The sequence below is a fragment of the Callithrix jacchus genome, chromosome 1, assembly GCF_049354715.1.
Source record: "Callithrix jacchus isolate 240 chromosome 1, calJac240_pri, whole genome shotgun sequence".
Lineage (NCBI taxonomy): Eukaryota > Metazoa > Chordata > Mammalia > Primates > Cebidae > Callithrix > Callithrix jacchus.
Window position 1 is genome coordinate 71,278,267 of NC_133502.1, and position 27,726 is coordinate 71,305,992.

Below are 27,726 nucleotides of genomic sequence, written 5' to 3' on the forward strand. Positions count from 1 at the left end.
TTTGTCATGTGTGTGCCTGGATGTGTGGTATGTGTTTGTGTACCTGTGTGTGTGTCTGTGTGTAATGTGTACATATCTGTGTGTGGTGTGTTTGTGTGTGTATGTCTGTGTGTGTGTGGTGTGTTTCTGAGTGTTTTGTGTTTGTGTGGTGTATGTGCCTATGTTTGTGGTGTGTGTGTCTGTGTGTATGTTGTGTATTTGTGTCTACATGTGTGGTGTGTTGTGTGTGATGTGTGTGTGGTGTGTGTCTGCATCTGTGTGGTGTTTGTGTATGTGTCTGTATGTGTATTTGTGTCTGCATATGTGTGGTGTTTGTCTGCATGTGTGGTGTGTTTGCATGTGTGTGGAATGATGTGTGTAATGTGTATGTGTGTCTGCATGTGTAGGGTGTGTGTCTGCATGGGTGGTGTGTGTGTCTGCATGTGTGTTTGTGTCTGCATGCATGTTTGTGTGTGTGGAGTGTTTGTCTGCATGTGTGTTGTATCTGTGTGTTGTGTATTGTGTGTCTGCATATGTGGTGTGTGTATCTGCATGTGTGTGGTGTGTTTGTGTGTCTGCATGTGTTTGTGTGTGTGGAGTGGAGTGTTTGTGTGTCTGCATGTGTGTTGTGTCTGCGTGTGTGTTGTGTGTTGTCTTCATGTGTGGTGTGTGTATCTGCGTGTGTGTGGTGTGTTTGTGTGTGTCTGCATGTGTTTTTGTGTGTGGAGTGTGTATGTGTCTGCATGTGTGTTGTGTGTCTGCATGTGTGGTGTGTGTATCTGCATGTGTGTGGTGTGTTTTTGTGTTTGTGTATGTCTGCATTTGTGTGTGTGCATGTGTGGCGTGTGTGTTTGTATGTGTGCTAAGCCAGGTCCCAGTCCTCACTCTGGCACTTGGTCACTTCTCTGCGGGTCTCAGAGTCCTTCCTCTTCCAGCTGCTCACAGGCAGCTGCCTGTCCTCTACTGTGTGGTGCATTGGGGGTCTGCAGACCTTGCTTCCTGTGCAGAGGTGGATCACCCCCCGGCCTCACTGGCTCAGGCAGGTGTTCTCAGCTTCTCCTTTGTAGTCCTGAGGCCTGGTTCTGTCCTTGGTCCTCACCTTCCCCTCCCCATCAGCATACCTTTATGAGACCCCTGCCCAGCCATCTCCCAGCTCCTGGGAGGCCACAAGCTGAGACACAGACCCTTGGGCCCGTGAGTTGGTGGAAACTCCACTCATTGGAGCCCATCTCGTAGGGACCAGGTGACTTGATCCTCACTGGCCAAGGAAAACTTGCTCAGAGGGCCTGAGCCGGTATCCTGGGCTGGCGCTTTGCTCTGCGACCTTGCCTGCAGGAGGCTGAGCATTCCAAGTGTCCTCAGGGTGGAGTGTGGAGGTCAGGAAGGTGGTTGGCGGGGTGGTGTGGGCTTCCACCAGTCTGGTACTCCGATGGCCCCCAGTGGCCCAGGCGTCATGCCTGCTAGTGGCCCCTGGTGGCCCATACGCCACACCTGCTGGTGGCTTCCCATGGCCTGTGCTGTATGCCTCCTGCCCGGATCTTGTGGCCTGTGCTGTATGCCTCCTGCCCGGATCTTGTGGCCTGTGCTCTGTGCCTCCTACCTGGATCCTGTGGCCTGTGCTCTGTGCCTCCTGCCCGGCCCCTGTGGTCCATGCTCTGTGCCTCCTGTTCTGCCCCTGTGGTCCGTGCTCTGCGCCTCCTGCCCAGCCCCAGTGGCCTGTGCTCTGTGCCTCCTGCTCTGCCCCTGTGGCCTGTGCTCTATGCCTGCTGATGGCCCCTGGTGGCCCATACTCTATCCTGCTGCCCTAGCCCCGATGGGCCTGTTGCAGCCCCTGAAGTTTGCACTTTGGTCAACAAACTTCTGCTGTGGCAGGAATGAGTGCAGCCCCTGGGACATCTCAGGAGATGCTGCTCTTAGCCTGGGTTAAAAAGGGGAAAGAGCTGGCCAACTTTGCCTTTTTGTTGGTGTTCTGTTTAATACTAAGGTCCTGGGGTGACATTTGTGCCTTTGGTGGCCTCTGAGGTCCATGTGCAGCCAGGCACTGCCTCTCTTCAGTTCCTGGGTTTTCTCCCATCTGCCCTGAGTTACTGGAGAAGCACAAGTCCTGCTTAGGACAGCCTTACAAGGTGCCCCTGGGCTTCAGCTTAGCCAAATGCGACTGGCCTGGGGCCACCCCTGAGGCCTCACCATCTCTGCCCCTCCCCAGGGAGGTCTTGGCTAGCTCTCTGTCTCTCTGTCTCCCTCCCTCTCCCCTTCTTTTCCTCTCCCTCTCTCCCCTGCCCCTCCGTCTCTGTCTCCTTTTCTTTCTCTTTTGCTTCTCCCCACCATCTCTCTCTCCCTTCTCTCTCACCTACCACTTTCTCCTCCTGATCTTCAGGCCCTGCTCTTCCTCAGATTCTGCAATCCAGGCTCACCTGACCACCAGCAGCCTGTGGCCTGCTCTTTCTGCAGAAGTGGGTGGGCTCCTGGGACAGACCCACAGGGCCCAGCCTGGGAGTGTGTGAGGCCTGGTGGCCAGTGACCTGCAGAGGGCTCCAGTGCCTGTTCCCAAGAGGGAGAAGCCCACGTTATGTCTTCTGAGAAGCTCTGAGTCTGGGGTCCTGTTCTGTGAGGACCATCCTCATCCCCTCCCCCACACCTGGGTCCTCACAGAGTCTGCCTGTGTCCTGGGATGCATCCCCACCCTGGGGCAGGGGCAGCAAATGAGGCCCGAGTGCCTGTCTGCAGGACACAGGTGGACGAGTGGGCCTGGCTGGCCATGTGGAGCCACCTACATCCCAGGGGTCCTTGCGGAGCTGAGCTCCTCTGAGCCAGCTCTGTCCTCATGGGTGGCAGCCTTTGAAGTCAGCAAGATCAGGCTGCTTGCGTCTCAGGTGCCCCATGATGGGCTTCCTGAAGAGGGCAGAGTGGACACAGGCTGCAAGCACGTGGACATCTGGGATTTTCAAACTGATATTCCTTATCCATCTGCCCACTCTGCACTAGTGAGGGGGTGAGGTTGCTTTTATGTTAATGAGAACTGTGTGCTTGTTTTTGTCTCTGAAATAATGGACTCACCCCACTAACACGGCCTTGGGATGACAAAACTGTTTTGGTATTACCCAGTCTCCTTCAGATTACCAGTGTCTTATGCTCCTGACTTTAGTGCAAAGAAAATGTTTTCCATTTTTCTGTAATTTCTTCAATAAGAGAATATTATTCTCTTATTTTTCGTTTTGCTAATATTCCAAGTAATTTCTTAGGGGGCATTTAGAGAGCCTTAATTCTGGTACGATGAAATAAATACCCAGTGTCAACAAACAGCCTCTCCTGTGGGGGCAGGATGGCCCCCGATGGAGGTCACTGTGCTGGAGCTTGCACAGTTGGGGCCCTGGGTCCCAGCAGTGGCCCCGGGCGTTAGGTGCTGTCTCCTTGGCATATAGCTGGCTAGTGGCAGAGCCAGGCTGAGAGCTCCGAGACTTAGTTTCACCTGCTAAGTGGCCACTGTCAGTGTTGGTGGCACAGGCAGTAGGGGCTGGAGCAGAGATACAGATATAGGGTCAGTGCCAACAGGGCATCTGGATCCCTGTGGAAAGTCCACTTCCTTTAGCCTTGGCGGGGGAGGAGGGGCAGCCCAGTGGTCACCCCCCAGTGAGCGGGCCCTGGATGCAGCCCCTGCCCCTTGCCCTGACACCTAAGTGGTGAGGGGTGCTGAGGCCTTTGGTTCTCTGAGCCTCTTTTGGGCAGCAGAATGATCCTCCCTCCATGACCACCTCTCTTTTCTGTCAGTCTCTTGGGGCCTCCTGCACAAAGCAGCGAATGACTGACCGAGGCAGCCATCCTGGCCGAGGTGAAGCCTGTCACCTGTACCACCCAGTTCATCTTCCTAGCAGGTGGCCCAGGGGTGGGTGGTGCTGGAAGGAGGAAGCCTGCAAGGGGCCTATCCTTGTTTAAGTGGATCGGCTCTGCCAGGGCAGTGCCTCCTGCAGCAGACACTGGCCTGGAGCTTAGAGCCACAGAGGCGGGCATTGCATGGAGGGCAGGGCCAGGTGTGAGGACCAGATCCCCACCTGATCTTTGTGCCTCTGAGTCCTCATGCTGGCCGCGCATGTTCTCGTGACCCCAAGCCTTGGTCTCCCTACCTGTAAAGTGGGCTGTGCTGTCTGCCTCCAGGAATCCAGGACCCTTTGCCAAGATCCAGAGCCGAGGAGCCTGTTTTTAGTGAGGAGGTATGTTTTAAGGACATGTTGATTTCCATCATTGTTGACTGACTGCCATCCTACCTCCCATGTGGCCTTTGGACTGGGCAGTTCCCTCTGCACCCTTAGAACCGAGGTAGGAAGCTGAAGGAGAGCCCTTCAGCTCCTTCTGTGGTGTGCCGACCCCTGGACTATTAACAGGACGTTCACTGGGGATGTGCCCAACCGTCTGGGGCATTTGGGGGCCTTTCCGTGCACCAGGATGGTCCAGGCTGTGCGAGCAGCTCCTGGCCATGGCTTGTCCTTCCTGTGTTGAGCCACTGGCTCACCATGGCTGTTATGTCAGAGGGGTGGAGTTTGAGGAGACTGGGGTTTCTTTACGCTCACAGGCACTGCTGGGGCTTCATGCAGGCTTTGGTTTGGGCTTAGGGTCCAGTCAGGGCCGAGCCAGCCTCTCCATACACCAAGCCTGAGGTCACCCTGAGGTGTGTTTCTTAGCTTGGTTGTCAGAATAACAGTCCCTGAAGGCACTCTTGTCCTAATCCTGCAAGTTTAAGTTACATGGCAAGAGGGGAGGAAGGGAAGCTCTGGATGGAGTTGGGGCTCTTTACCCAGCCGTGGATGGGGAGACTGTCCTGGATGACCCAGTGGCTGCAGTGTCATCACAGTGGTTCTTAGGAGGTGGGGAGGGCGGGAGCAGGCTTGAGTCAGGATGATGTCTGTGAGTGCTCAGCTGGCCATCACTGGCTTTGAACATGGAAGAGGTCAGGAGCCAGACAGTGCAGTCGGCCTCTAGGAACTGGAGAAGGCAGAAACAGATTCTCTCTAGAGCTTCCAGAGGGAGCTGCCCTTTCCCACAGCTTGATTTTAGCACAGTGAGACCCATTTGGACTTCTGACCTCCAGCTCGGAGAGTGAGTCCTTCAGGAGGTTCCTGTCCAAAGGCCCTGTGAGGATCCTGGTGTCTCCAGCCCCTCACCCCAAGTCTTGTTCCCAAAATAGGCATGTTTCAGGGACTGCTGGCCCTAGTAACAGAGCTCCAAGTCTTTCTGTCTGTCCTACTCTGAGTTTAGTGGTCTGACTTCTGACCTGCCTGAGGGTCAGTACCAACCCATAAAGGCCTGGCAGACAGGCGTGTGTGATGGGCCATGTGCCAGCATGGGCCCTGCGGGATGGTGGCAGAGGCAGGTCAGGGTGGTGTAGGCCATCCTGTGCCTTCGTCTGCTCCAGATGCTACACTGAGGCCACAGCCTGGAGCAGCTTGGGGGCCAGGTGAGGGTGTGGACATGGGGCCTGGGTGTGACTATGGATGTAGGCATGGATGTGGCTGTGGGTGTGGATTTGTGGTCTCACATGGATGTGGGGTCTGATGTGCGGTGTAGATTCTGGGTCTAAGTTTTGGGCTGCAAGAGCTCAACTGGCTCCCCTCCAGGGCAACATATATAACATGTGTCCTTGAAATGAATAATGATGGTGCTGAAGGGACTGTCCTCAGCTCCCAGCTCATCTGGTCCCACAAAATTTTTTGCATGTGACTGAGAAACTTGGTGGCACTGATGAGAACCTGAGGTATACATGGTACTGTGGTCAGTGCACGTGACATTTTCCAGCCCTGTCCTGCTCTCCTCTGTGCCAAGCTCTTCTTCACTAATGCCTTAGTGCCCTTGTTCCGTTCCTGGCTTTGGGCCTTTGCTTATATTGGGCAGACAGCCTTAGTAAAACTTCATGAAGGGCCATGTTCGATGTAAATATTTTTTATAGTGTGCATTTAAAGGTTTGTTTTGATGTGTTGGAGCATAATTTTCATCCATTAATGTTCTTTCTGAGTTTCCTTTCCAATGTTTGTTTGTTTCTTTGTAAAGAAAGTCACTTGGCACTCTGAGAGCAGACAAACACTCCCTCATGTTCTGCTTTCGATGGCTTTTCTTTAACACTTGACTCTTTGGACTGCGTGGACTTTACTTTAGCTTATGTTTTAAGATAGAGTGAACTTTGTATTTTCAAAAACAATTTGCCAGGGTCTTTATCTGGGCTTCATACTCTGTTCCCAGAACTCAGGACTGTGGTGGCTGTGGAAGAGAACACCCATCTAGGGCCCAAGACCCTGCTGGCCTGGCAGAGTTAGTCTGATACTTGGGCATTAGCAGTAACAGCTCACTGTGTCTAATGAGTGTTCACGCTGGGCCAGGCCCACCCATCTCTTTGCCTGGCTTCATTTGTGTGTGTAAATGCCCCAAGGGCAAGGGCAGTACTATCCCCAGTCAATGAATAAGGAGACTATTCTGTGTCTGGGCAGGCACTTAACCTCTCATACCTAAATTACCCTATTCTGGTAAATAAGGCTAATAACAAGAATTCCCATTATTGCAGGGTTGTTGGACAATAATGCTATTAGAGTTCTTGGCATGCTGCCTGTTTCAGCGTGAGTGCTCAGCCAGAGTTAGTGATGGTGGTGATGGTGATGGTGAAGGTGATGGTGGTGATGTTGGTGATGATGATGGTGGTGATGGCGATAATGGTTTTGGTGGTGGTAATGGTGGTAGAGGTGATGTGATAAGGATGGTGTGGTGATGTTGGTGATGGTGATGGTGGTGATGGTGATGATGATGATGGTGGTAGAGGTGATGATGATAATGATGGTGTGGTGATGTTGGTGATGGTGTTGGTGGTGATGGTGATGGTAATGATGATGATGGTGGTAGAGGTGATGATGGTGTGGTGATGTTGGTGATGGTGATGGTGGTGATGGTGATGGTAATGATGATGATGGTGGTTGAGGTGATGATGTTAATGATGGTGTCGCAATATTGGTGATAGTAATGGTGGTGATGGTGATGATAATGATGGTGGTAGAGGTGATGATGATAAGGATGTTGTGGTGGTGATGGTAATGATAATGATGGTGGGGTAGAGGTGATGATGATGGTGTGGTGATGTTGGTGATGGTGATGGTAATGTTAATGCTGATGGTGGTAGAGGCGATGATGATGATGGTGTGGTGATGTTGGTGATAGTGATGGTGGCGATGGTGATGATGATATTGTCACTTTCACTAGGCCAGGTTCTTTTTTTCTCTTTTGTTGAGTTAATAGTATAATATTAATCATTTTAAAGTGAACAATTCAGCAGTCCTTAGTAAATTCACAATGCTCTGCCACCATCACCTCTATCTAGCTTCAAGCTTCAAAATACTTTAATTTTCTAAGGAAACTCTGTACCCACTAAACAGTAACTCCTCATTCCTCTCTCCTCCCACCCTCTGGCAGCTTTCTGTCTCCAGGGGTATACCTATTTACATATATTATCATTTCACGTAAGTGGAATTGTACAGCACTCCTCATGTGTCATGCTTCTTTCATTTAGTATAATGCCTTCAAGGTTCATCCACATTGTAGGATGTATCAGGACTTCATTCCTTTTTACGGCTGAATAATATTCTATTGTATTACAGACTACATTTTGTTTATCTATTTCTTTGTCAGTGGACATTTAGGCTATTTCTACATTTTGGTTATCATGAGTAATACCATTAGGAACATTTGTTTGAGTACCTATTCTTTTCTTTTTATTATTCTTTTGAGAAAGAATGTCACTATTGGCCAGACTTGAGTGCAGTGGCGCAATCTCGGCTCACTGCAAACTCTGCCTCCTGGGTTCAAGTGATTTTCAGGCCTCAGCCTCCTGAGTAGCTAGGACCACAGGTGCGCACCACCATGCCCAGCTAATTTTTGTAGTTTTTGTGGAGATGGGGTTTCTCCCTGTTGGCCAGGCTGATCTCAAACTCCTGACCTCATGGTCTGCCTGCCTCAGCCTCCCAAAGTGCTGGGATTACAGGCATGAGCCACAATACCCAGCCTGAGTACCTATTCTTAATTCTTTGGGGAATGTATCTGTCAGTGGAATTGCTAGGTCACATTGTAATTATATGTTTAATTTTCTGAGAAAACATCAAATTTTTCTTCACAGTGCCTGCACCATTTTACATTTCTTCCATCTCTACATCCTCTCCAACACTTACTTAAAAAAAGAAGTATAGCCATCCTAGTGGGTATGGAATGATATCTTACTGTAGTTTTGATTTTCATTTCCTTAATGACTGAGAATGCTGAGTATCTTTTCATGTGCTTGTTGGCCATTTACATATCCTCTTTGAAGAAATGTCTGTTGAAGTCCTTTACCTGTTTATTAATCGGATTGCCTTTTTATTGTTGAACTGTAATAGTTCTTTATATGTTGCTGATGCCATACCCCTGTCATATTTATGGTTTGCAAATATTTTCTCCCCTTCTGTCACTTGCCTTCTTACTCTGTTGATAGTGTCCTTTAATGCAAAAAAGTTTTCAATTTTGATGCAATCCAAATCAGCATTTTTTTCTTTTGTTGGTCATGCTTTTGGTGTCATATCTAGGACTTGATTGTTAAATCCAGGGTCATGAAGATTTACTTCTATGTTTTCTTCTAATAGTTTTATTATTTTAGCTTATATTTAGGCTGCCAATCCATTTCTAGGTAGGCTTCCAACTTCATTCCTTTGCATGTGGATGTCCACTTGCCTTAATATCATTTGTTGAAGAGATTATTCTTTCTCCATTGTATGATCTAGGAACCCTTGTCAAAAATCAATTGGTTGTTGATGTATGGGTTTATTTCTGAGGTTTTAGTTCTATTCCATTGATCTATATGTCTATCCTTATGCTAGTGCCACACTGTTTTATTATAGCCTTGTAGTAAGTTTTAAATCAGGAAATGTAAGGTTCTTTAGCTTTTCCATTTCTGTAAACAAAGTTATTGGGATTTTAATAGGGATTGCATTGAATCTGTAGATTCCTTTAGGTAGTATTGCTGTCTTAACACTATTAAGTCTTCTAGTTCATCAACATGGGATATGTTTCCGTTTATTTGTATCCTTTGAGACCTCTTTCAGCAGTGTACAAGTCTTGCAACTCCTAGGTTAAATTTATTCCTACATATTAATATTTTGTCATTTTTGATGCTATTATAATGGTAATTGCTTTTTGATTTTATTTCAGATTATTCATTGCTAGTGTATAGAAATCCAACTGGTTTTTGTGTGTTGTTTTTGCACCTACAACTTCTAAATTTATTTATTAGCTATAGAAGGTTTTTCTGTGTATGGATTCCTTGGAGTTTTCTATATATAGGATTATGTCATATGCAAATAAAGATAATTGTATTTCTTTCTTTGCAGTTCAGACTCATTTTATTTCAGGATTTCTTTTTTTCCTAATTGCTCTGGCTAGAGCTTCCAGTACTGTGTTAAATAGAAGTGGCAACAATAGACATCCTATTTTGTTCCTCATCTTTGGGAAAAGCTTTCAGCCTTTCACCATTGTATACAATATTTGCTGTGGATTTTTCATCAATGGCTTTCATCATGTTGAAGAAATTCCCCTCTATTCCTAGTTTGTGGAGTGTTTTTATCATGAAAGGGTGTTGGATTTTGTTAAGTGCTTGCTTTTTCTGTATCGAGATGGTAACATAGGATTTTTCATCATTGCATTAATACGGCGTAATGTGTCTTGGGAAGGATGGGGAATTGGGGAAGGATTGGGAGAGATGAGAACATAGAATGAGGCAGAGGGTTATGCCAGCCCAGGAGAAAGAGCCAGGTGAGCCCTGCTTCTTGTATTTTACCCACTTGATGAGATCTGTCCTGCTGGGTGAAGGAAAGAGAAGTACAATTTCTGCTGTCTCAGCCTGCAGGGCAGAGCCCCAGGGTTGCATCCTTTTCTTCTTGCAGTTGGACGTGATACTTCAGGGGTTGAAACACTGATTTATTTTCATGTGTGGAACTGTCCTTGCATTCCTGTGGTAAATCCCACTTGGTCATGGTGCATTGTCCCCTTAGTGTGTTCCTGGACTTTATTTGCTGGTATTTTGTTGAGGCGTTTTATGTCAATATTCATTACAGATAGTGGTCTGTAGTTTTCCTGTAGTGTCTCTGTCTGGCTTTGGACACAGGGTAGTGCTTATCATATAATAAGTTAGGAAATGTTCCCTTCTCTTCTATTTTCTGGAAAAGTTTGAGAAGGATTGGTGTCATTCTTCTTTAAATGTTTGATAGAATTCAATAGTGGTGGTTCTGGGATTTTCTTTTTTGGGGTGATTTTTTAATTACTGATTTAATCTCTTACTATAGGTCTGTTTAAATGTTCTATTTCTTTTTGAGTCAGTTTTGGCAGTTTGTGTGCTTCCGAGTATTTCTCCATTTCTTCCAGGTTATGTAATTTAGTGACCTGTAATTTTTCATAGTATTCTGTTATGCTCCTTTTTTATTTCCTTAAGGTCAGCAGTATCTTTATGTTCATTTTTTTGTTTGCCTTGAGTGAAAACAATCTGCTTCATGTACATCTGTAGCTTCCAGATAGCTTGCTACCCTGACACCTACCTATAGTGAAATTCTGGGCTGCCTGGGGGAAATGTCCGTTTTTAAATTTACTGGTCCATTTTATTTACGTGTATTTGCTCACTGGAGGAAAGATGTTGAAGTATTTTCCAATTTATTTGCTGCATTCTTCTTGTGGGAGTTGTCTGCTCCTGTGCCCTGCCCTTTATGCACTGTGTTCTTATTTAGTCTTGAGACCTCTTTATATGTTACAGATGGCCACTCTCATGTCACTTATTTTTTTTATTTTTTGAGATGGAGTCTCACTCTGTTGCCTAGGCTGGAGTGCAGTGATGCAATCTTGGCTCACTGCAACCTCTGCCTCTCAGGTTCAAACAGGTCTCTGACCTCAGCCTCCCAAGTAGCTAGGATTATAGGTATGTGCCACTATGCCCTGGCTAATTTGTTTGTTTGCATTTATTTATTTATTTATTTATTTATTTATTTATTTATTTATGTTTTGAGATGGAGTCTCACTCTGTTGCCCAGGCTGGAGTGCAGTGGCATGATCTCGGCTTATTGCAACCTCTCCTCCTGGGTTCAAGCAGTTCTCTTGCCTCAGCTTCCTGAGTAGCTGGGACTAGCTGGTGGCAGGTATGTGCCACCATGCCTGTAGTATTTTTAGTAGAGATGGGGTTTCACCGTGTTAGCCAGGATGGTCTCAATCTCCCGACCTTGTAATCCACCCGCCTTGACCTCCCAAAGTTTTGGGATTACAGGTGTAAGCCACTGTGTGCGGCCTTTTTTTTTTCCTTGTATTTTTATTAAAGATGGGGTTTCATTCACCATGTTGGCTAGGCTGGTCTCGAACTCCTGACCTCAAGTGATCTGTCCACCGTGGACTCTCAAAGTGCTGAGATTATGGACAAGAGCCACTGCGCCTGGCCTCGTGTCACTGTTTTTTTTTTTTTTGAGACGGAATTTTGCTCTTGTTACCCAGGCTGGAGTGCAATGGTGCCATCTCGGCTCACCACAACCTCTGCCTCCTGGGTTCAGGCAATTCTCCTGCCTCAGCCTCCTGAGTAGCTGGGATTACAGGCATGCGCTACTGTGCCCAGCTAATTTTTTGTATTTTTAGTAGAGACGGGGTTTCACCATGTTGACCAGGATGGTCTCGATCTCTTGACCTCGTGATCCACCCGCCTTGGCCTCCCAAAGTGCTGGGATTACAGGCTTGAGCCACCACGTCCTGCTGTCGTGTCACTTTTAACTAAAAAAAACAGAAGGTATCAGAATAAAACAAAGCATTTCCATTTTGCTCGGTTTGCTTCTGCAGAAATTTATTGATCTTAGGTTGTGTCCTTTAATATTCTTTGTCTTCATTCCTCAACTGGCTTAAGGCCCATAGCCTGGCCATCTTCACAGGAGGTGGCTCTCTCTTGTTCTGAGTCTCTAAGCAGGTTCACGGTGGGTCTGGAGGAACTCCAGGGAAGGAATGAGGTGTCTGGAGTCCTGGGCATGTCCTAAGGCCAGGCTGCTAAGTCTGTGTCTGGGCCTCTTCTTGGCCCCCATGAAGATGAGCTGGATGGGTGGCCATGGTGTGGCCTGCAGGAGGGGGCTCCAAGCTGCCCCTGGTGTTTTCTGTCTTCTCAGGCTACCCCTGGTGAAGTGATGGGGACAGCCTGGCTCTGAGACCCCCTCTTCCTTCCCTGTCCCCCCGGTGACAGGGCATTGGTGACCCCCACTCAGGCAGGCCTGCCAGATGGCCAGTTCATTGGGTCCTCATGGTGGGGCGTATCCAGTTGCTGTATCTGGGTCCACACTGCAGCTGCCTTTCCAGGAGGACATCTCTGTAGCTCTTTCCCTCCACCATGCTTTCCTAGTGGAACACTGTCCCTGCACAGCTGTGCTCCATCTGGCCCAGGTCCTCAGACTATGAGCAGGGATTCTCTCTAGGGCTTGGCAGATGGAAAGTGCTTGAGGGGGTGCTGAGTGCCTAGGTAATGGTCTGTTTCGTCTCGTTTCAGCTGTGTTGGGGTGGAAGAGGAGGAGGCGCCCGACATCGACATATACCACTGCCCAAACTGTGAGAAAACCCATGGGAAGTCCACCTGTAAGTACCGCAGCCCAAGCGGCCATCTCTTGCTGATCAGAGCAGCATCCACACTGCCTGGGCTGCGTGGAGGGCGAGGTCTCTGCTGGGCCTGGCCCCTGCCTGGGTTGCTGGGGGCAAAACTCCCTGAGTAGTGCCTAGGCCTGGGAACCCTGCCAGCCTAGCTTACTGTCCCCTGTTGCCTCACTAAGCCCACTGTAGTCCCTCCTGATCAGCTCCCGCTGGCAAGGCAGCTGTGCAAAGACCCAAAGGGCCTTCTGAGGCCTAGGGAGAGGCCAGGCCAGCCTGAGTTAAGGGACACGGACTTGGGGACCTGGATAAATGGTGATGCAAGAGTTTTCCAGGGGCCCCCAGGCCAGCCCTGCCCAGCCAGCCACTGGCATACGAAGGGCCCAGCCTGTCTGTGTTTTCTGGATACGTGCATTATTGGTGGGCTCTGTCCTCCCCTCCTTTTTTAGCCCCCGCCTCATCCCACCCACCTTCTCCTCTGCAGAGAATCTTGGAGGGCCTTTGCCTTTCCCACACAACCTGCTGTTTGCATATCCTAAGGGCTGAGGTCTGTTTTCTTCTCAGCCCTCTCAGCTGTGGTGGTCCTGGGCTGCAGGCTTGTCTCACACTATGCGGGTTCATCCAGGTGAGAGGGAGGTTACATGAGCCTTGAGCTCCAAGCCTCTGCCCTGGTGGCAGATGTGGAACTATGTGGTGGTTTGCAGAGGCTCAGGAGGTGTGTGGCCTGTAGACAGTACAGATGGCATGGATGTGGAGATGTGTGTGTTAATGTGGCTTCTGGTTCCACTTCGTTGGGGGGTCTTGGGTACTCACAGAATCTGCAGGCTGGACATGGGCCCTGGCTGGGTCAACTGATCACATCCCTGCTGACCTAAGCCCTGGACAAGGTGGGACAGGGAATACATCTGGCTCCAGGTCATAGCCAGTCTGAGTCACTGCCCTTCAAAGGGGACAACCCAAGACCCCTGTGGGATGGGTTATGTAGAATCAGTGGGGGCAGAAGGAGGATACAAGCAAGGGGTGGAAGGGGCCCCAGCACCGCTGTTCTGTGGGCTGAGGCTGGGTCAAGGGAGCCTTGGAGGCCTGGCCTGGCAGCTGGTGTTGCTGAGCACTGGGTCAGGTGGGAGTCCCACTACTCTGGGGACTTGGCTGCTCTTTGTTGGCCTCTTGCAAGGCCTGAATGCTTTGTGCCTGTCCATTGCTGGACAACAGTGGAGGCTGCATGTGTTTCAGATCTCAACCGATCCCCAGCACAGTCTCAACATGTGGCAAACACCACCAAATAGGCAAGAGGGTGATGAGAAGAAGCTAGTAGCTCTTCCCGAACTTTCAGGCTGATGGTTTGCCTGGGAAGAGGTTCCAGGATTCCTAAATTGCCTTCTTACCCCTGGTCCCCAGTAGTTGGCTCCATTAAAGCTCAGGATGCATCTGCCTGTGGCAAGCTCATTAACCCATCATCTGGTTACTGCTTGAAAACAGATAAAGGGTAGGAAGGATCAGCCTGATGGGGCATCTCTGTGCTTCTGACACTTCATTGAGCCACCCAGAAAGCCCAGTGCTGAGCTGTCTTTTCAAACGACACAAACAGGGCTGAGCTTTCAGTGGGGATCTGGGGCTGCCCTGTGGGGCCTGTGGAGTGCATGTCAGGGCAGAGCAGGGTTGGAGCCAGGACACCCCACGAGGTGCTTTCCTGGGGGGCAGGACCTGCTTAGGGCCCCTGAGTGAGGGGCTTGAGAGGATGCTGGGGTGGTGCTGCTCTTGTGTGGTTCGTGCAGCAGGTACACATGTGCATCACTTGAGAAGAGGCTTTCAGACTAGTAGGGAAGAAAGTGTCGGAAACCTCTGGGCCAGGGGCCTCTTCTCCTGGTAGTCAGCATACATTTCAAGGGGTCCTTGCTTGGGGGCTCTTGCATGAGCTGGGGCTGGGGTAGAGCAATGGTGTGGTGCTGGGGCTCAGCAGGTTTTGCACATTGGTGAGCACAGTTTCCATTTCTCTGATGTCCCCAGGCATCCCCAGAAACAGTCCACCTGCCACGGAAATCGTATGTGCCTGCCTCACCCAGACCCTGCCCCTGTGCCTGGGGGAGTTTGGGCAGAGGCCTAGTGTCCCAACCTGCCCTCGATTGCAGCTAAAACCCCAGTGCAGGCTCCCCTTCCCATCACCAATGGCCAGCTTCCCAGGGAGAGACATTCTAGACCAGCAGACAGTACTGAGGTTGCAGGCAGTGGGACTCCCAGCCCCTGCCTGGCTGTATACATACATGTGTGCATGTACATGTGTGTTTACATATTTTTGCATTTGTATGTGTGTGTGCATGTGCTTGTGTGTATGTCATACTCTGTTCAGGATGCTATGACAAAATACCACAGACTGGAGCGCTTAAGTAACAGAAAATTTATTTCTCACACTTCCGGGTGCTGGAAGTCCAAGATCAAGGTGCTGGCCGATTCAGTGTGTGGTGAGGGCCTGCTTCTGGTTCATAGACAGTGCCCTCTTGCCGTGTCCTCACATGGTGGAAGGAAAGAGCAGCTCTCTGGGGTCTCTTTTATAAGGACATTATCCCATTCATGAGGACTTCACCTTCATGACCTCATCATCTCAGAAAGACCCCACCTCCTAAAATCGTCACCTTAGGATCAGGATTTCAACAGATAAATTTCGATAGGACTGATATTCAGTCCACAGCTGTGTGCATGTGTATGTGTATATAGTGTCTATGTGCTGAATGTGCTATATAAATTCTGTGAGGCAGATTTTCAGTTGCTGTTGAGGGACATGTGCTCCATCAGGGACACAGGTACATGGTTCTAGCACCTTCCAGCAGTGTGCATGCTCAGAGTTGAAGTGAGTGTGCATTGTGCCCAGAGCCTGTCTGTGATGCCTCAGTTGGTCTTCTCATTGACTCCAGCCATGCCTTGCACACCAAGGCATCTTGGGGACATGAGGGCCCCTCTGTGTCCCTGGAGAAGCTCTAAGTCAATGCTGGGAACCTCTGGGGGTCTTGAGCCTCCACCTGTCCTGCCCCTGCCACCCAGGTAGGGATAGGGGCTGCTCAGATTTCCCAGAGTGAGCTGTGTCTGAGGCCTGGTCCACACCCTCTTTTTTAAAGCCACAGTGGTGAGGACTGCAGGGTCCCTCTCTGTGCTGTTCCAACATGTCCCTTGAGTTGATTTTGGCTATGGCCTGTGATTTACCTGACACACAAATTTGGTACAGGAACTCAGGAAGGCATCCCCATCTGATGAGAAAGCCACATAGTGGTTAGAAGTGACCCTGAATTGCAACTCGTGAATTATACGGTCGCTTATCTTATTGAACTGATGTTCTTCATCCCGTCCTCCCCTGTGGGGTTGGGGTGACTGCTCAGTGGCCATCTCTGTGGGTGTGTCATCACAGGGGCACTGTCATCACGCTCGCCATGTGGCTCTGGGACAGGGTGCCCCCTGCTGGTGCAGCAGGAGGGGCCGTCGGCTTCCTTGTCCCTCTGTGTACCTTCGCTGGTGACCTTGGCATGGCCCCATGTCTCTGGCCTCAGTTGCTTCATCCATGAAGTGAGGACCCTGCCCCATGAGAGAGTAGGTATGCAGGTTTAGCCGGGGGCCTCTGGCCTCAGTGGGCGTCCTCAGACAGGAGTGTGATTGATGAAATAATGACCATGCAAACAGGTGACGGGGAGGACACCCCCACCCTGCTGGCTGTGCTGGGCCCCTGCTGGCTCCCATCCGTGGCACCCACTGTCTTTGTGGGCTGCTTCCTTTTCCTTGGTCTCCTCAGCCAGCTCTGAGGCCTCTCCCAGCTGCAGTGTCACTGCTGCCGCATGATCGCAGGGCTGCCTCGGGCTCCTGCCTGAGCCACCGCTGTCCTGGGCCTTCACTGGGCTCTGCCCACACTCAGTGCTCCTTGGAGGTAGTGACCTAACAGCAGGCAGGGAGCTCTGCTTGATGTAGAAAGCTCAGCTCTGGAAGTTTCCTCTCTGGGTTCCACTTGGCTCCCCGTGGAGTACATGTAACTGCCTCCGCTTCCACGAGGCCTTCCGAGGCAGGCAGTTTGTGAACTCGGAAGCCCCTTGCTCCCTTGATTGTCCACACCTCCCCAAGTAGCAAGAGGCCCAGCAGTAGGGTGATGGTATTCACAGTCACTGAGGCTTAGGATTGTTGGGGGGTCAGGAGGGTCTGGGCTGTTATAGGGGGTCTGTTTTCCAACTCCTTTACCCTTTGGGCTGAGCACACATCTCTAGGGCCTGCCTTGGCCCCCTGCCCATCTCAGCTCTTAAGAAGCAGGGACTCCCAGGCATCTGTTGCTTGGGTGCCACCGGCTCCAGCGTCCCCATCCTTGCACGGGAGCCAAGCTACTCAGTGAGTGCTTGCAAACTGCAACAGGAGGGCAGGTTGGAGTTATCTATGGCCCTGGTATTGCCTGGCTCAGGCTGGCACCAAGAGAGCAGGAGCATGGGATGAACTCAGCCTTCCCTGTTGATAGTTATAAAGGCAGATGCATCCACCTCTCCTTCTAAGGTGCTCTGAAGCTGAGTAGCCAGTGTGACAAAGATAGGAGACTTCATCTGCTCACAGACGCTCCCATGCCCGCTATGTGCTGGGCCCAGTACTGGGCAAAGGGGCACACAAGGATGAGCCTAGCTTGGGTCTGTTAGGAGCACCAAGCTTGTTCATGGGCAGCCCGTGAGCGTGTTCTGCCCATGAACAAGCACCTGCCGCACCAGGTGGCTTTGCCCCGAGAAAAGGCCCAGCGGAGTCTGGAACAGACATGGCATGTGCCAACTTACATCCCACAGCCACTCTGCAAGGCCCATACAAGCCTTTCTCTAGTAAAGATGAGGCATAGAGGTGTCCAGTAACTTGCCCAAGGTCACACAGCTAGAAGAGGATTGGGCAAGACAGATTTGAACCCTTTTGTGGCTTGTCTGTGCCCCGTGCTTCCCTCAGAGGTCCTGGCTTCTGGCCTTGACTCTAGGATTTTGCCAAGTTTCCATAATGTCCACTTGAATCGTGGGCAGGGAGATAAAACATAATGTGAAGATTCTTTGCAAATAAAAGGTCCCCGTCCCACCCAGCCCTGACTGTGTTGGTAGCAGATCCTGCTCAGACAGGCAGCATTGTGGGTGGCTGTCAGCTTCCTTTGTCCCCACAATGACTGAGACTCAGGAGGATGAGGACAAATGGCCTTCTGAGATCCCCCATCCCTGTGCCCCCACCCCGCCTTCGTCTGTGAAGGATGGGCACCATACGGGCCTTGCCTGGCTCTGCTCTTGAATTCAGTCCCTTTACTGCTCAAGGATCAGCCTATGTCCGACTCAGCCAAGGCAGCCCCCAAGGAGGGCATCTGAGTGTGTCGGCCGCCTCCTTTACCCCAGCTGCTCTTCTCTGCCTGGTTGAGTACGAGGCTGGAAGTTAGGGATATAGTGGGGTGGAGAGGAAATTTCTTCCCTCCCCTCAAGGACTTGAAGTCTGATAGGGGTGTGTGTACCTGCATAGGGCTGGGAGTCCAGTATGGGTGTGTGCGTGTGTTTGTGTGCACGTGAATGTGTGCATGCATTGTTGTGTGGGTGCATAGTCTACTAGGGATGTGTGCACATGTGCTCACATGCACATGTAAAAAGTCCAAGGTATGTGTACCTGGTGCCCCAGGAGGAGGGCACAGTGAGGAAGTAGATGAGGTAGACAGGCCCAGGGTTGGTGGTGGGTAGGAGAGGGTGGAATGTGTCCAGCACAGGGGAGCAGGGATGTGCACCATCTGGGGAGGAGGGAAGGAGAGGCAACAAGATGGTGGGACCTGACCTGCCCCTTCTGCAGCTGCGGCTATTGGAGCATTGGAGGTCCCAGTAGGGAGGTGATAGGGTCCAGCTATGGAGGCCATGAGATGGTGACGCCGAACCGAATTGTGTCTGAGGACCTTTTTGGGAGGTGCCTCTCTGGTGGTCTCTGCAGACTTAGGGCCTGAATGAGGCGGGGTCCTGGGAGTCCCCAGCTTCTGGGTTAGGTCATAGAGGACAATGGCACCATCCATGATGAGGTGTGGGATGAGAGAGGACTCAAGGCTGAGGTGGGGTCCTCCCTCTGTGTGTGGCAGGGTGGGGATGTCATTGGTCTTGGGAGGTGAGGCGAGCCCAGCTATGCTGGAAGGTGTTAGTAGGCTGTGTGGGCCAAGCTTCTCAGGGGAGGTTGTGGGGCCCTGCTGGGGTTGCGCTCTCTGATGGACCTGGCTTCCGATCTCCTCCACAGTAAAGAAGAAGCGGACCTGGCACAAACATGGCCCGGGGCAAGCACCTGATGTCAAGCCCGTGCAGAATGGCAGCCAGCTCTTCATCAAGGAGCTGCGGAGCCGGACCTTTCCCAGGTGGGCTGGCCCTCCCTCCAGGCTCCATCAACTACAGCCAGGGGATGCATACTCTCTCCATTCCCTCGTCCCGCTGTCCATCACTGAGGGCTCCCTCTGCTATCCTCACTGGAGAGCAGGAAGCAGGGAGCCTGTCTCCTGGAGGCAGCATACACCCTACCAGCAACCCTAGTGCTCCCTGCAAATGGGCCAACTTCTCCTCCCCTTGGTCAGCACTTCCCTGCGGGTGGGGGACAAGCACTGGGGACCCTTTTTTCACTGGGTAGAAGGGACCTCTCTCCCCACCTGAGTGTGCCCAGCACCTGCCAGTTACTCTCCTGAACCCCTGGCTCCCAGTTCTTCCTCTGCCCACAAGTGTGCTCCCATGGCCCAGGCAGTCGTCCTCCTATATCTCCTTCTCAGAGACCCCTAGTGCCCACACTCCTGTTCTGCATGAGGGCAGAGGACAGAATTCTAGCTGCAGGGAGGACGCAGCTGGGAGCAGCTCCTGCTGAGAAGCTGCTCAGCTAGGGGGAGCCACCTCTGAGCTGCCCTTTGGCCATTCATGAGCTGGAGAGAGTTTCTGTTTGTCACACAGCCTTTATTTCTCCCTTACTTTTGAAGGATCATTCCGTACAGAATCCTAAGTTGGTAGGCTTTTTCTTTTGATGTTTTAAATTCCAATTCCCTTCTTCCTTGTGATTTCTGATGCAAAATCCAATGGAACTCTTGTCCTGACCCCTCTCTGGGTAAGGTGTTTTTCCCCTGGCTTCTTTATTATTTCTTTTCTGACCTTTATTGAGGTAAAATACATATAATACAGTTCACCCATTTAAAATGTGCAGTTCAGTGGATTTTACTATATTCACAGATATGTGCACATCACTGATTTTGGAACATTTTTATCACCCCCCAAATAAATCCCATAATCTTTATACATCATCCCTGTCTTTTCATTCCCCCTTGAAGTTATCCTTAGCAACTACTAATCCATTTTCTTGTCTCTGTAGATTTGCTTCACATAAATGGAGCTATACAAGAAGACTGGCCTCTTTTGTTTAACAGAGTGCGTTCAAGGGCCATCCATGCTGTGGCATGTGTTAGCACATCGCTTTTTTTTTTTTTTTTTTGAGGCTGAGTGATATTTCATCAAATAGATATTCCACGTAGGTACTCTGTCTATCCATTCATCAGGTGATGGGCATTTGGGTTGTTTCTATTTTTTGACTGCTATGAATAATTGTGCTATAAACATTTTTGTGCAAGTTTTTATGTGGACATATGCTTTTATTGTTTTAGGAGTGTAATTGCTGGGTCGTATAGTAATTCTGTGTTTAATTGTTTGAAGAACTGTCAGACTGTTTTCCAAAGCAGCTTGTCTGTTTTACTGTTCCACCAGCAGGGTGTGAGGGTCTCCATTTCTTCCCATCCTAACTATCACTTGTTATCATCTGACTTAACTGGATTCTAGCCATGCGATTGGGTGTGAACTGGTATCTAATTTTTTGATTTTCATTTCTTTGGTAGTTAGTGAGGTTGAGCATCTTTTCATTTGCTTATTGATCCTTGTATGCCTAACTTAGAGAAATGACTATTCAGGTCCTTTGCCCATTTTTAATTTTTTTGCTCTTTTTATTATTGAGTGTAAAAGCTCCACATATAGTATATTCTAGGTACAAGTCCATTATCTGACTGTCCTCTATTCTGTGGGTTGTCTTTTTACTTTCTTGATAGTGTCATTTGAAGTAGAAAAGTTTAACTTTGATAAAGTCCAATTAAACTGTTTGTTGTTGTGGTGCTTTTGTTGTCATATCTGAGAATCCGTTGCCAAATACAAAGTCGTGAAGACTTATTTTCTTCTAAGAGTTTTGTTGTTTCAGCACATCCTGTTTGTTCTTTGATACATTTTGAGTTTATATGTTGTGTGAGGTAAAGATTGAACTTCATTATTTTTGCATGTGGCTCTTCATTTGTCCCAATACCATTGGTTGAAAAAACTATTATTTTGCTAGTAAATGGTTTTGGCACCGTTATTGAACTCAATTGGCCATAGATGTGTTTGTTTCTGATACTCAGTTCTGTTCCACTGCTCTATACCTGTGCTTACGCCAGTACCACACAGTCTTAAATAATTTTTAGTAAGTTTTGAAATCAGGAAGTAGGAATCTTCCAAATTTGTTTTTCTTTTTCAAGTTTGTTTAGATCATTCTAGGTCCCTTGCATGTCATTGAATTTTAAGATCAGCTTGTCAATTTCTACAAAGAAGTCAGCTGGGATTCTGAAAGCAATTGCTTTTGATCTGTAGATCACTTTGCAGGTATGTATTGCCATCTTAACAATGTTAAAACTTCTAACCTGTGAACATGGATACTTTTCCATTCATTGAGATCTTTTAAGTTTCTTTCAAGAATGAGTTATAGTTTTCAGAGTGTAAGTTTTGCTTTTTCTCTGTTAAATATATTCTGAATTATTTTATTATTTTGGTGCTCTTCTAAATAGAATAGTTTTCTTAATTTTAAGATTGTTCATTGCTAGTGTATAGAAATACAACTGATTTTTATTTGTTGATCTTGTATCTTGCAACCTTGCTAAGCTAGTTTATTAGTTCTAATTGGTTTTTTTAGAGGGTTCCTTCGGATTTTCTGTATACATATGATCATGTTATTTGCAAATTGAGATAGTATGACTTCTTCCTTTCCAGTGTAGATGATTGGTATTTCTTTTTCTTGCCTAATTGCTGTGTCAAGAACCTTTAGTATCAGCTTGAATAGAAATGGCAAGGTGAGGGTGGTCAGGGCCCCACTCAGTACTATCAACATGCCACATTCAAGAGAGAGCCTCAATTTCACTAGTCAGGGCTGGATGCAAGAAGGCAGCCCCCACTTCTTGGCAGTACTTGCCCCAGACTTAGCCTCAGCAACAGGCAGCTGGAGCAGAATGAGAAGTGGAAATCCTGCTCTCCTAAGAAGAAAGCACTCCAGCTGGGAGCTGGTGGGGATGAAGCCCGTGTTCTTGGCTCCAGCACTTGGGAGTGGAGCCTCCACCTCTGAACTCTGAATGTGGATGGAGGGAGCAGTTTTGGTCCAAATATCCCTGACTCTTCTTACTGAGTTTTTGGAGATTTGCTTAAATGGATTTTTCTTCATTTGCTGTTTGGTCTTAGGACCATTTCCAGAGGCTCTGAATAATTGTTTTGTAAATAATTTTTGCCATTTTCATTGTCATGCTGGAAGTTGATCTCTCTCATTTGACTCCTTTCCATATATTTGCTTTGTCTTTTTTCTTTTTTCCTTTGTTTTTGTAGTTTGAATATTATATGCCTAGGTGTTGAATTTTTAGCATTTATCCTGCTTTGTGTGGTCTGAGCTTTTGGGATCTTTGGTTTCACGTCTGCCATTAATTTTGGAAAATTCTCAGCCATTATTGCTTCAAATAAGTATTAATTCTACTGCATTTCTCTTTCCTTTTTATATTCTTAATATACATGTTGCACCATTTGTAATTCTTCTACATTTTTTGGATATTCTGCACCTCCTCTTGGCCCCCACCCACTGCTTCTTTGTTCTGTTTGCATTTCAGGCTGGAAGTTTTCATTGACTTAACTTCAAGCTTACTGGTTCTTTTCTTGGCCATGTATAGTCCACTGATGAGCCCATCAAAGGCATCCCTCATTTTCGCTACTTTTTTTTTTGTTTTTTAATTTGTAGCCTTTCCTTTTGGCTCTTTTTTAGTTTCCATTTCTCTGTTTACATTACCCATCTGTTCTTACTTGTTGTCAGCTTTTCCCATTAGTGTAGCTAACATATTAATCCTAGTGATTTTAAATTTCCTGTCTGATAATTCAGAAATGAGTTATGAGTCTTGTTCTGATGCTTGTTTGTCTCTTCAGACTATGGTTTTTCTTACCTTGTAGCAGGCCTTGTAATTTCTTGTGAAAGCTGGATATGATGTATTGTGTAATAGGAATTGAGGAAATTAGGCATTAGTGTGAGGTTTTATGTTAATCTGTATAGGAACCGGGCTGTGTTAAATTTGCTGTAGCTTTAGGTGCCAGAGATGTCAGCTTCTAGTTTCTTTGTTTTTTTCCTGGTTTCTTTGGGTTTTCCTAAGAATTTCATATTAAACAGAGTCTGTGTCTTGTAGCTCTCTCAGTTATAATCAGCTATTTTTTTTTTTTTTGAGATGGAGTTTCGCTCTTGTTACCCAGGCTGGAGTGCAATGGCGCGATCTCGGCTCACTGCAACCTCCGCCTCCTGGGTTCAGGCGATTCTCCTGCCTCAGCCTCCTGAGTAGCTGGGATTACAGGCACGTGCCACCGTGCCCAGCTAATTTTTTGTATTTTTAGTAGAGACGGGGTTTCACCGTGTTGGTCAGGGTGGTCTTGATCTCTTGACCTGTTTGTCATATTTTTTATTTCTAATATTTCTATAAATTTTCTTTTCAGTGTTACCTGGTCTGTTTTCTTTTTTAATACATCCCTGTGCTTTGCCTCATCCTCTTTTCCCTGAATGTGCTTGGTATGTTTATCTTCAAGTCTTTTCAGTTGTTCTGGTATCCTCAGTTCTTGTGATCTCTTTGGTGTATCTGTTGGCCGACGCTCTTGGTGGTTCACTTCCTTCTGTGGGGCATGGTGCTTCAGAGGGGTTACATTCCATCGGGACTAGTATGTGCTTGGCTGCTTTCCACCTACAAGATGGTTTGGGTTTGCCTTTTGCTAAGGTCTTAGGGTTTTCACAAGATTAGTACCAGATCCAGTTTGGGGTTCCCAACCCATGGGTTTAGTGTGAGTTTGGAACTCTCACTCTTAGATAGGACCTTGGCATTGGGATTCTTTAAGGGCAACTTTCTGCTTGTGGCCAAGGTGGATGGGAGGCTTTTCCCATTGCTTTCAGAACTTCCTTTGCATGGTCTCTGTGCCTCGAGCTTCTCACACAGTTGCTTGTACATGTTCTTTCTTCTTCCTCACCTTCCAGTTCCTCTGGATTTATCCTTAACACTATTCCCATGTGGTTAAAGCCAGTGGACACTCTTCAGTTCTGAACTTAACTGCCCTGTTGGCAAAATTAGGCACTTTAGCCCTCCCAATCCTTGAAGTCCTGTCCTTTGTTGGGGATGGGTTTCTACTGACCTGCCTGCTTCCTCTCCTGCTGACCTCTCTTTCCTTGAGGCATTGCTGGGGACTTGGCTCCATAGCCTCTTTTGCTCTTCTAAGCTTGTGGCCTCTCTATCCAACTGGCATGTCAGGAGAATCTGACATGTATCTCAGACCACATGTGTCCCCAGATCAACTTTTGATCTGTTCCTGTCCCCTGCTCCTGCCCCGCCACCATGCCCTCTGTAAATGGCCCTGTCTCCAGCCCCTCACCCCCATCGCCCACAGCAGTCTCCTGGCTGTATGTATTTGCCTCCTGTTCCCTCCCACTTTCTGAGCTTACTGATCAGACTTATTGATCTCCTGAACCACCTTGCCTTTTTCCTGCCCCCTAGTCCAGACATGGTACCCTGAGCCTACCGATGCTCTCTGTGCCCATACCCTGCCCTCCTGCGGGCCACTATCCACACGGCAGTGGAGAACCGCAGTATTCCTGCTTAGGAGTCCAGCAGCTGGCCAGGTGTGGTGGCTCATGCCTGTAATCCCAGCACTTTGGGAGGCCAAGGTGGGTGGATCACCTGAGGTCAGGAGTTAGAGACTAGCCTGACCAACATGGTGAAACCCCATCTCTACTGAAAATACAAAATTAGCCGAGCGTGGTGGCGCATGCCTGCAGTCCCAGCTACTCGTGAGGCTGAGGCAGGAGAATTGCCTAAAACCCGGGAGGTGGAGGTTGCAGTGAGCCAAGATCGTGCCATTGCACTCCAGTTTGGGCACCAAGAGCAAAACTCCATCTCAAAAAATAAAAAAGGAATTCTGGTGGCTCCCAGTGCTCAAGGTGTGCAGCAGGAGCCCTCCAACCGCAGCTCCTGTCATTCCCACACTCTCGGCGTCGGAGGCCTTGGCTGGTGCACGCTTCTCTTCCTCCCAACCTCGGCCCTACCGTGCTGGGTGCTCTTGCCCCTGTTCCCTGCTGTCCTTCTCCCTGGCACTGCTCACAGCTATGCTCATCCCGTGGAAGCCTGTCCCCAGGGTCACCAAACGGGCTGTTCTAGTGGGCCCCGTGGACCACAGCTGCCCAGTGGCCTCTCAAGGAGCAGAAGGCAGCCTGGGGTGTGGGCTGGTGCTGAGAGCTCTGAGTCCAGCTGTGTGGCTCTGGGCAGACCACACTCCCCCTGGGCTCCATGTCCCTGGGAAGATTGCTAGGGTATGTCAATGCTCTGCCAAGGTCATTGTCCCCTTTGCCTGTGGGCCCTTCTCATCTGCCTCTGGCCCTGTGGTGGTAGCTGTGTTCAATAGGGAGCAGGTCAGGACCGGATGCTCTTGTCTGGGTCCTTAGAGCTGGCACTGCACTTGGGGGTCATCCTTTCCAGCCAGGGGCCTCCTCCTGGCCTGCCCCTCTGCTGCTTCCTCTGGGAGAGGCTAGTCAGGGTGAGACAGAAGGAGACCTGGTTTTTACCCCTGCCCTCTCCATGAGACTTTGTCTAAGGCCTTCCCAATATCAGAGCCATCTTAGTGGCTCTAGTTCCTGAGCTGTGATTCAGTGGCCCCACCAAGGGGGAGGCACCAAGCTGAGAAGGCACCTGGGAGGTACAGCAGAGGAGCTGCTCCTGTCCTCACCTATGGGTCAGGCTGGGTGCCGGTGGTAGGTGAGCAGCCTCAATCAGGCCCAGGTACCTTCTGCTTCTCTGTCTTTTTGGGAAGGACAGGCCCTTGTCACCTCTGACACATGTGAGACCCCATGTCCCCGCTCCCCCCAACAGTGGGGTTCCAGAGTCAGCACTGTATCTGCACTGGCTGCCCTGTGGCCCCAGGTGTGGCACCTCGGCCAGGGCTCCTCCTATGACTGTGGGAGGTGGGTGGCCAGACCAGGCTCACCTCTCCAGTGTCCAGCGCTGAGGCCCTGTCCTCACCTTTCCTGGTGCAGGAGGCTGTGATGTGGCCCTCGGGCCCGACATGGCCTCTGACCTGTGCTTCCCTGCAGTGCTGAAGACGTGGTGGCCCGTGTGCCAGGCAGTCAACTCACGTTGGGATACATGGAGGAGCACGGCTTCACCGAGCCCATCCTCGTCCCTAAGAAAGATGGGCTGGGCCTGGCTGTCCCGGCCCCTACGTTCTATGTCAGCGACGTCGAGAACTATGTGGGTAAGTGCCACCCCCTTTGCAGTGCTGTGGGGCTGGAGCTGGGAGGGCCGGGGCACCCACCACTGTGTGTGCTGTTTTCCCACACCCTGGCCTTGTTTCATGTGTGCCGTGAGCAGGGGAGGCTCAAGGCTCACTGTACTCTGTTCCCAGTGCTCTGAGATCAGACCCTATGTCCCACTGAGATGACATATGACCTGGTAGGTCCCTTGTCCTCCCAGATACTCTGGCTATTTGTGGGGGCTGGTCTGGGAGGCCCTTTGATTCTGGCAGCTATGAATTGCATTACTGTGGGTGCTATATGACACCGCCATGCCTGGGAGACCCTGTCCGGTGTGGGGTGTCCCCATCCTGACCGCCTGGCTGGGGGCCTGGCCTTCCTCATCTGCACCATGACCTGCCCCCACAGCAGCAGAGTTTCTTCCTCGTCTGGATTCTGTCTGGGTTCTGGCCAGTGCCATTGCCATCAGTGGTGTCCATTTCATGTCCCCTTGAAGCTCCAGAGCTGCTGGGCTCAGGTGGGCACTTGTGGGTAAAGGAAGTGCCTGTGGGGGTGCCATTCGAGAGGCAGCAGCAGGGAGAGGCCAGCACACCTAACAGTGACCCTGACAGGCCAGTGGCCACATGGCCAAACATGGAGGCCCACATGGTTATAGGGCCTCGAGGTGCTCATGGGGGATGCCTGATGGCTGGCATGGGGAGGAAAAGCCCTGAATGGGCAAATGTCCAGGACAGGAGGCAGGTGGGCAGGCACACTGGCCTCTGGGTGCTGCAGCCTTGAGATGAGTGACCCCACTGCTCTGAGCTCACTGTTTTCCTGTGTACCCCTTGAGGGATGTGATTTGGAGATGAAATGAGGCCACCTGTACAAGCCTCTGGGCACATAGGGACACCCACCAGGAGGCTGTCAAGTTCAATTTCAGCAGGGGACTGGGGCCAGGGCTCTTCTCTGGAGCCACATGGCCACCCTGGGTCTACTAAGACTGGTCTCCCAGACTCGTGAGGAGGAGGAGTAAGCGCCGTGGGAACTGTCAGGCATCTCGGGAAGAGGGGCTAGAAAGGGCTCATCCTGGGACCTGGGGCAGGGGTGTCATCCATGCAAAGGGGCGGATTCTGTGGGGTGCTTACTGAGAATGAGGGCAGGTGGGCATGGTCAGAGCTGTGGCTGACCCTTCCCTGAGCCAGGATCCAGCCCCTGATCTCGCCTGTGCTCAGCTTTGCCGCAGGCTTGCCTGCATAGAGAGGGGACCATGGCCATCTGGTGGGCTGTTTCTGTCTTGCTGCATGATGCTGGTCAGGCAGCCTTGTGTGCAGTGGCTATAGTTCATGCTCGCCAGGACGGTGCTTTTTCACTTTCCCAGCCCCCGGCAAGGTGCACTCAGGTAACAGCTGATACCTGGTGAGGGCCTGCCCAGCACCAGGCATTTTTTCTAAGCTCTTCCCATGTAGGAGCTAAGTTCTTCCCTCCCACAGCTCTGAGAGGTGGGTCCTGCTCTGCCAGCAAGGCCCTGGGCTCGCCGAATCATGCGGGTGG

General features: G+C 49.8%; 1 protein-coding gene across 5 annotated transcripts in view; it reads left to right on the plus strand.

The window, feature by feature from the left end:
- PHF2 (PHD finger protein 2) overlaps positions 1-27,726 on the plus strand; it is a 101,653-nt gene that overhangs the window by 43,916 nt on the left and 30,011 nt on the right. For all 5 annotated transcript variants that reach the window (XM_035298984.3, XM_035298988.3, XM_035298990.3 and 2 more), the window contains exons 2-4: positions 12,530-12,615; positions 18,865-18,979; positions 26,035-26,195. In XM_035298984.3, coding sequence (XP_035154875.1) covers positions 12,530-12,615; positions 18,865-18,979; positions 26,035-26,195 — 362 coding nt within the window. The remainder of the gene's footprint in view (positions 1-12,529; positions 12,616-18,864; positions 18,980-26,034; positions 26,196-27,726) is intronic.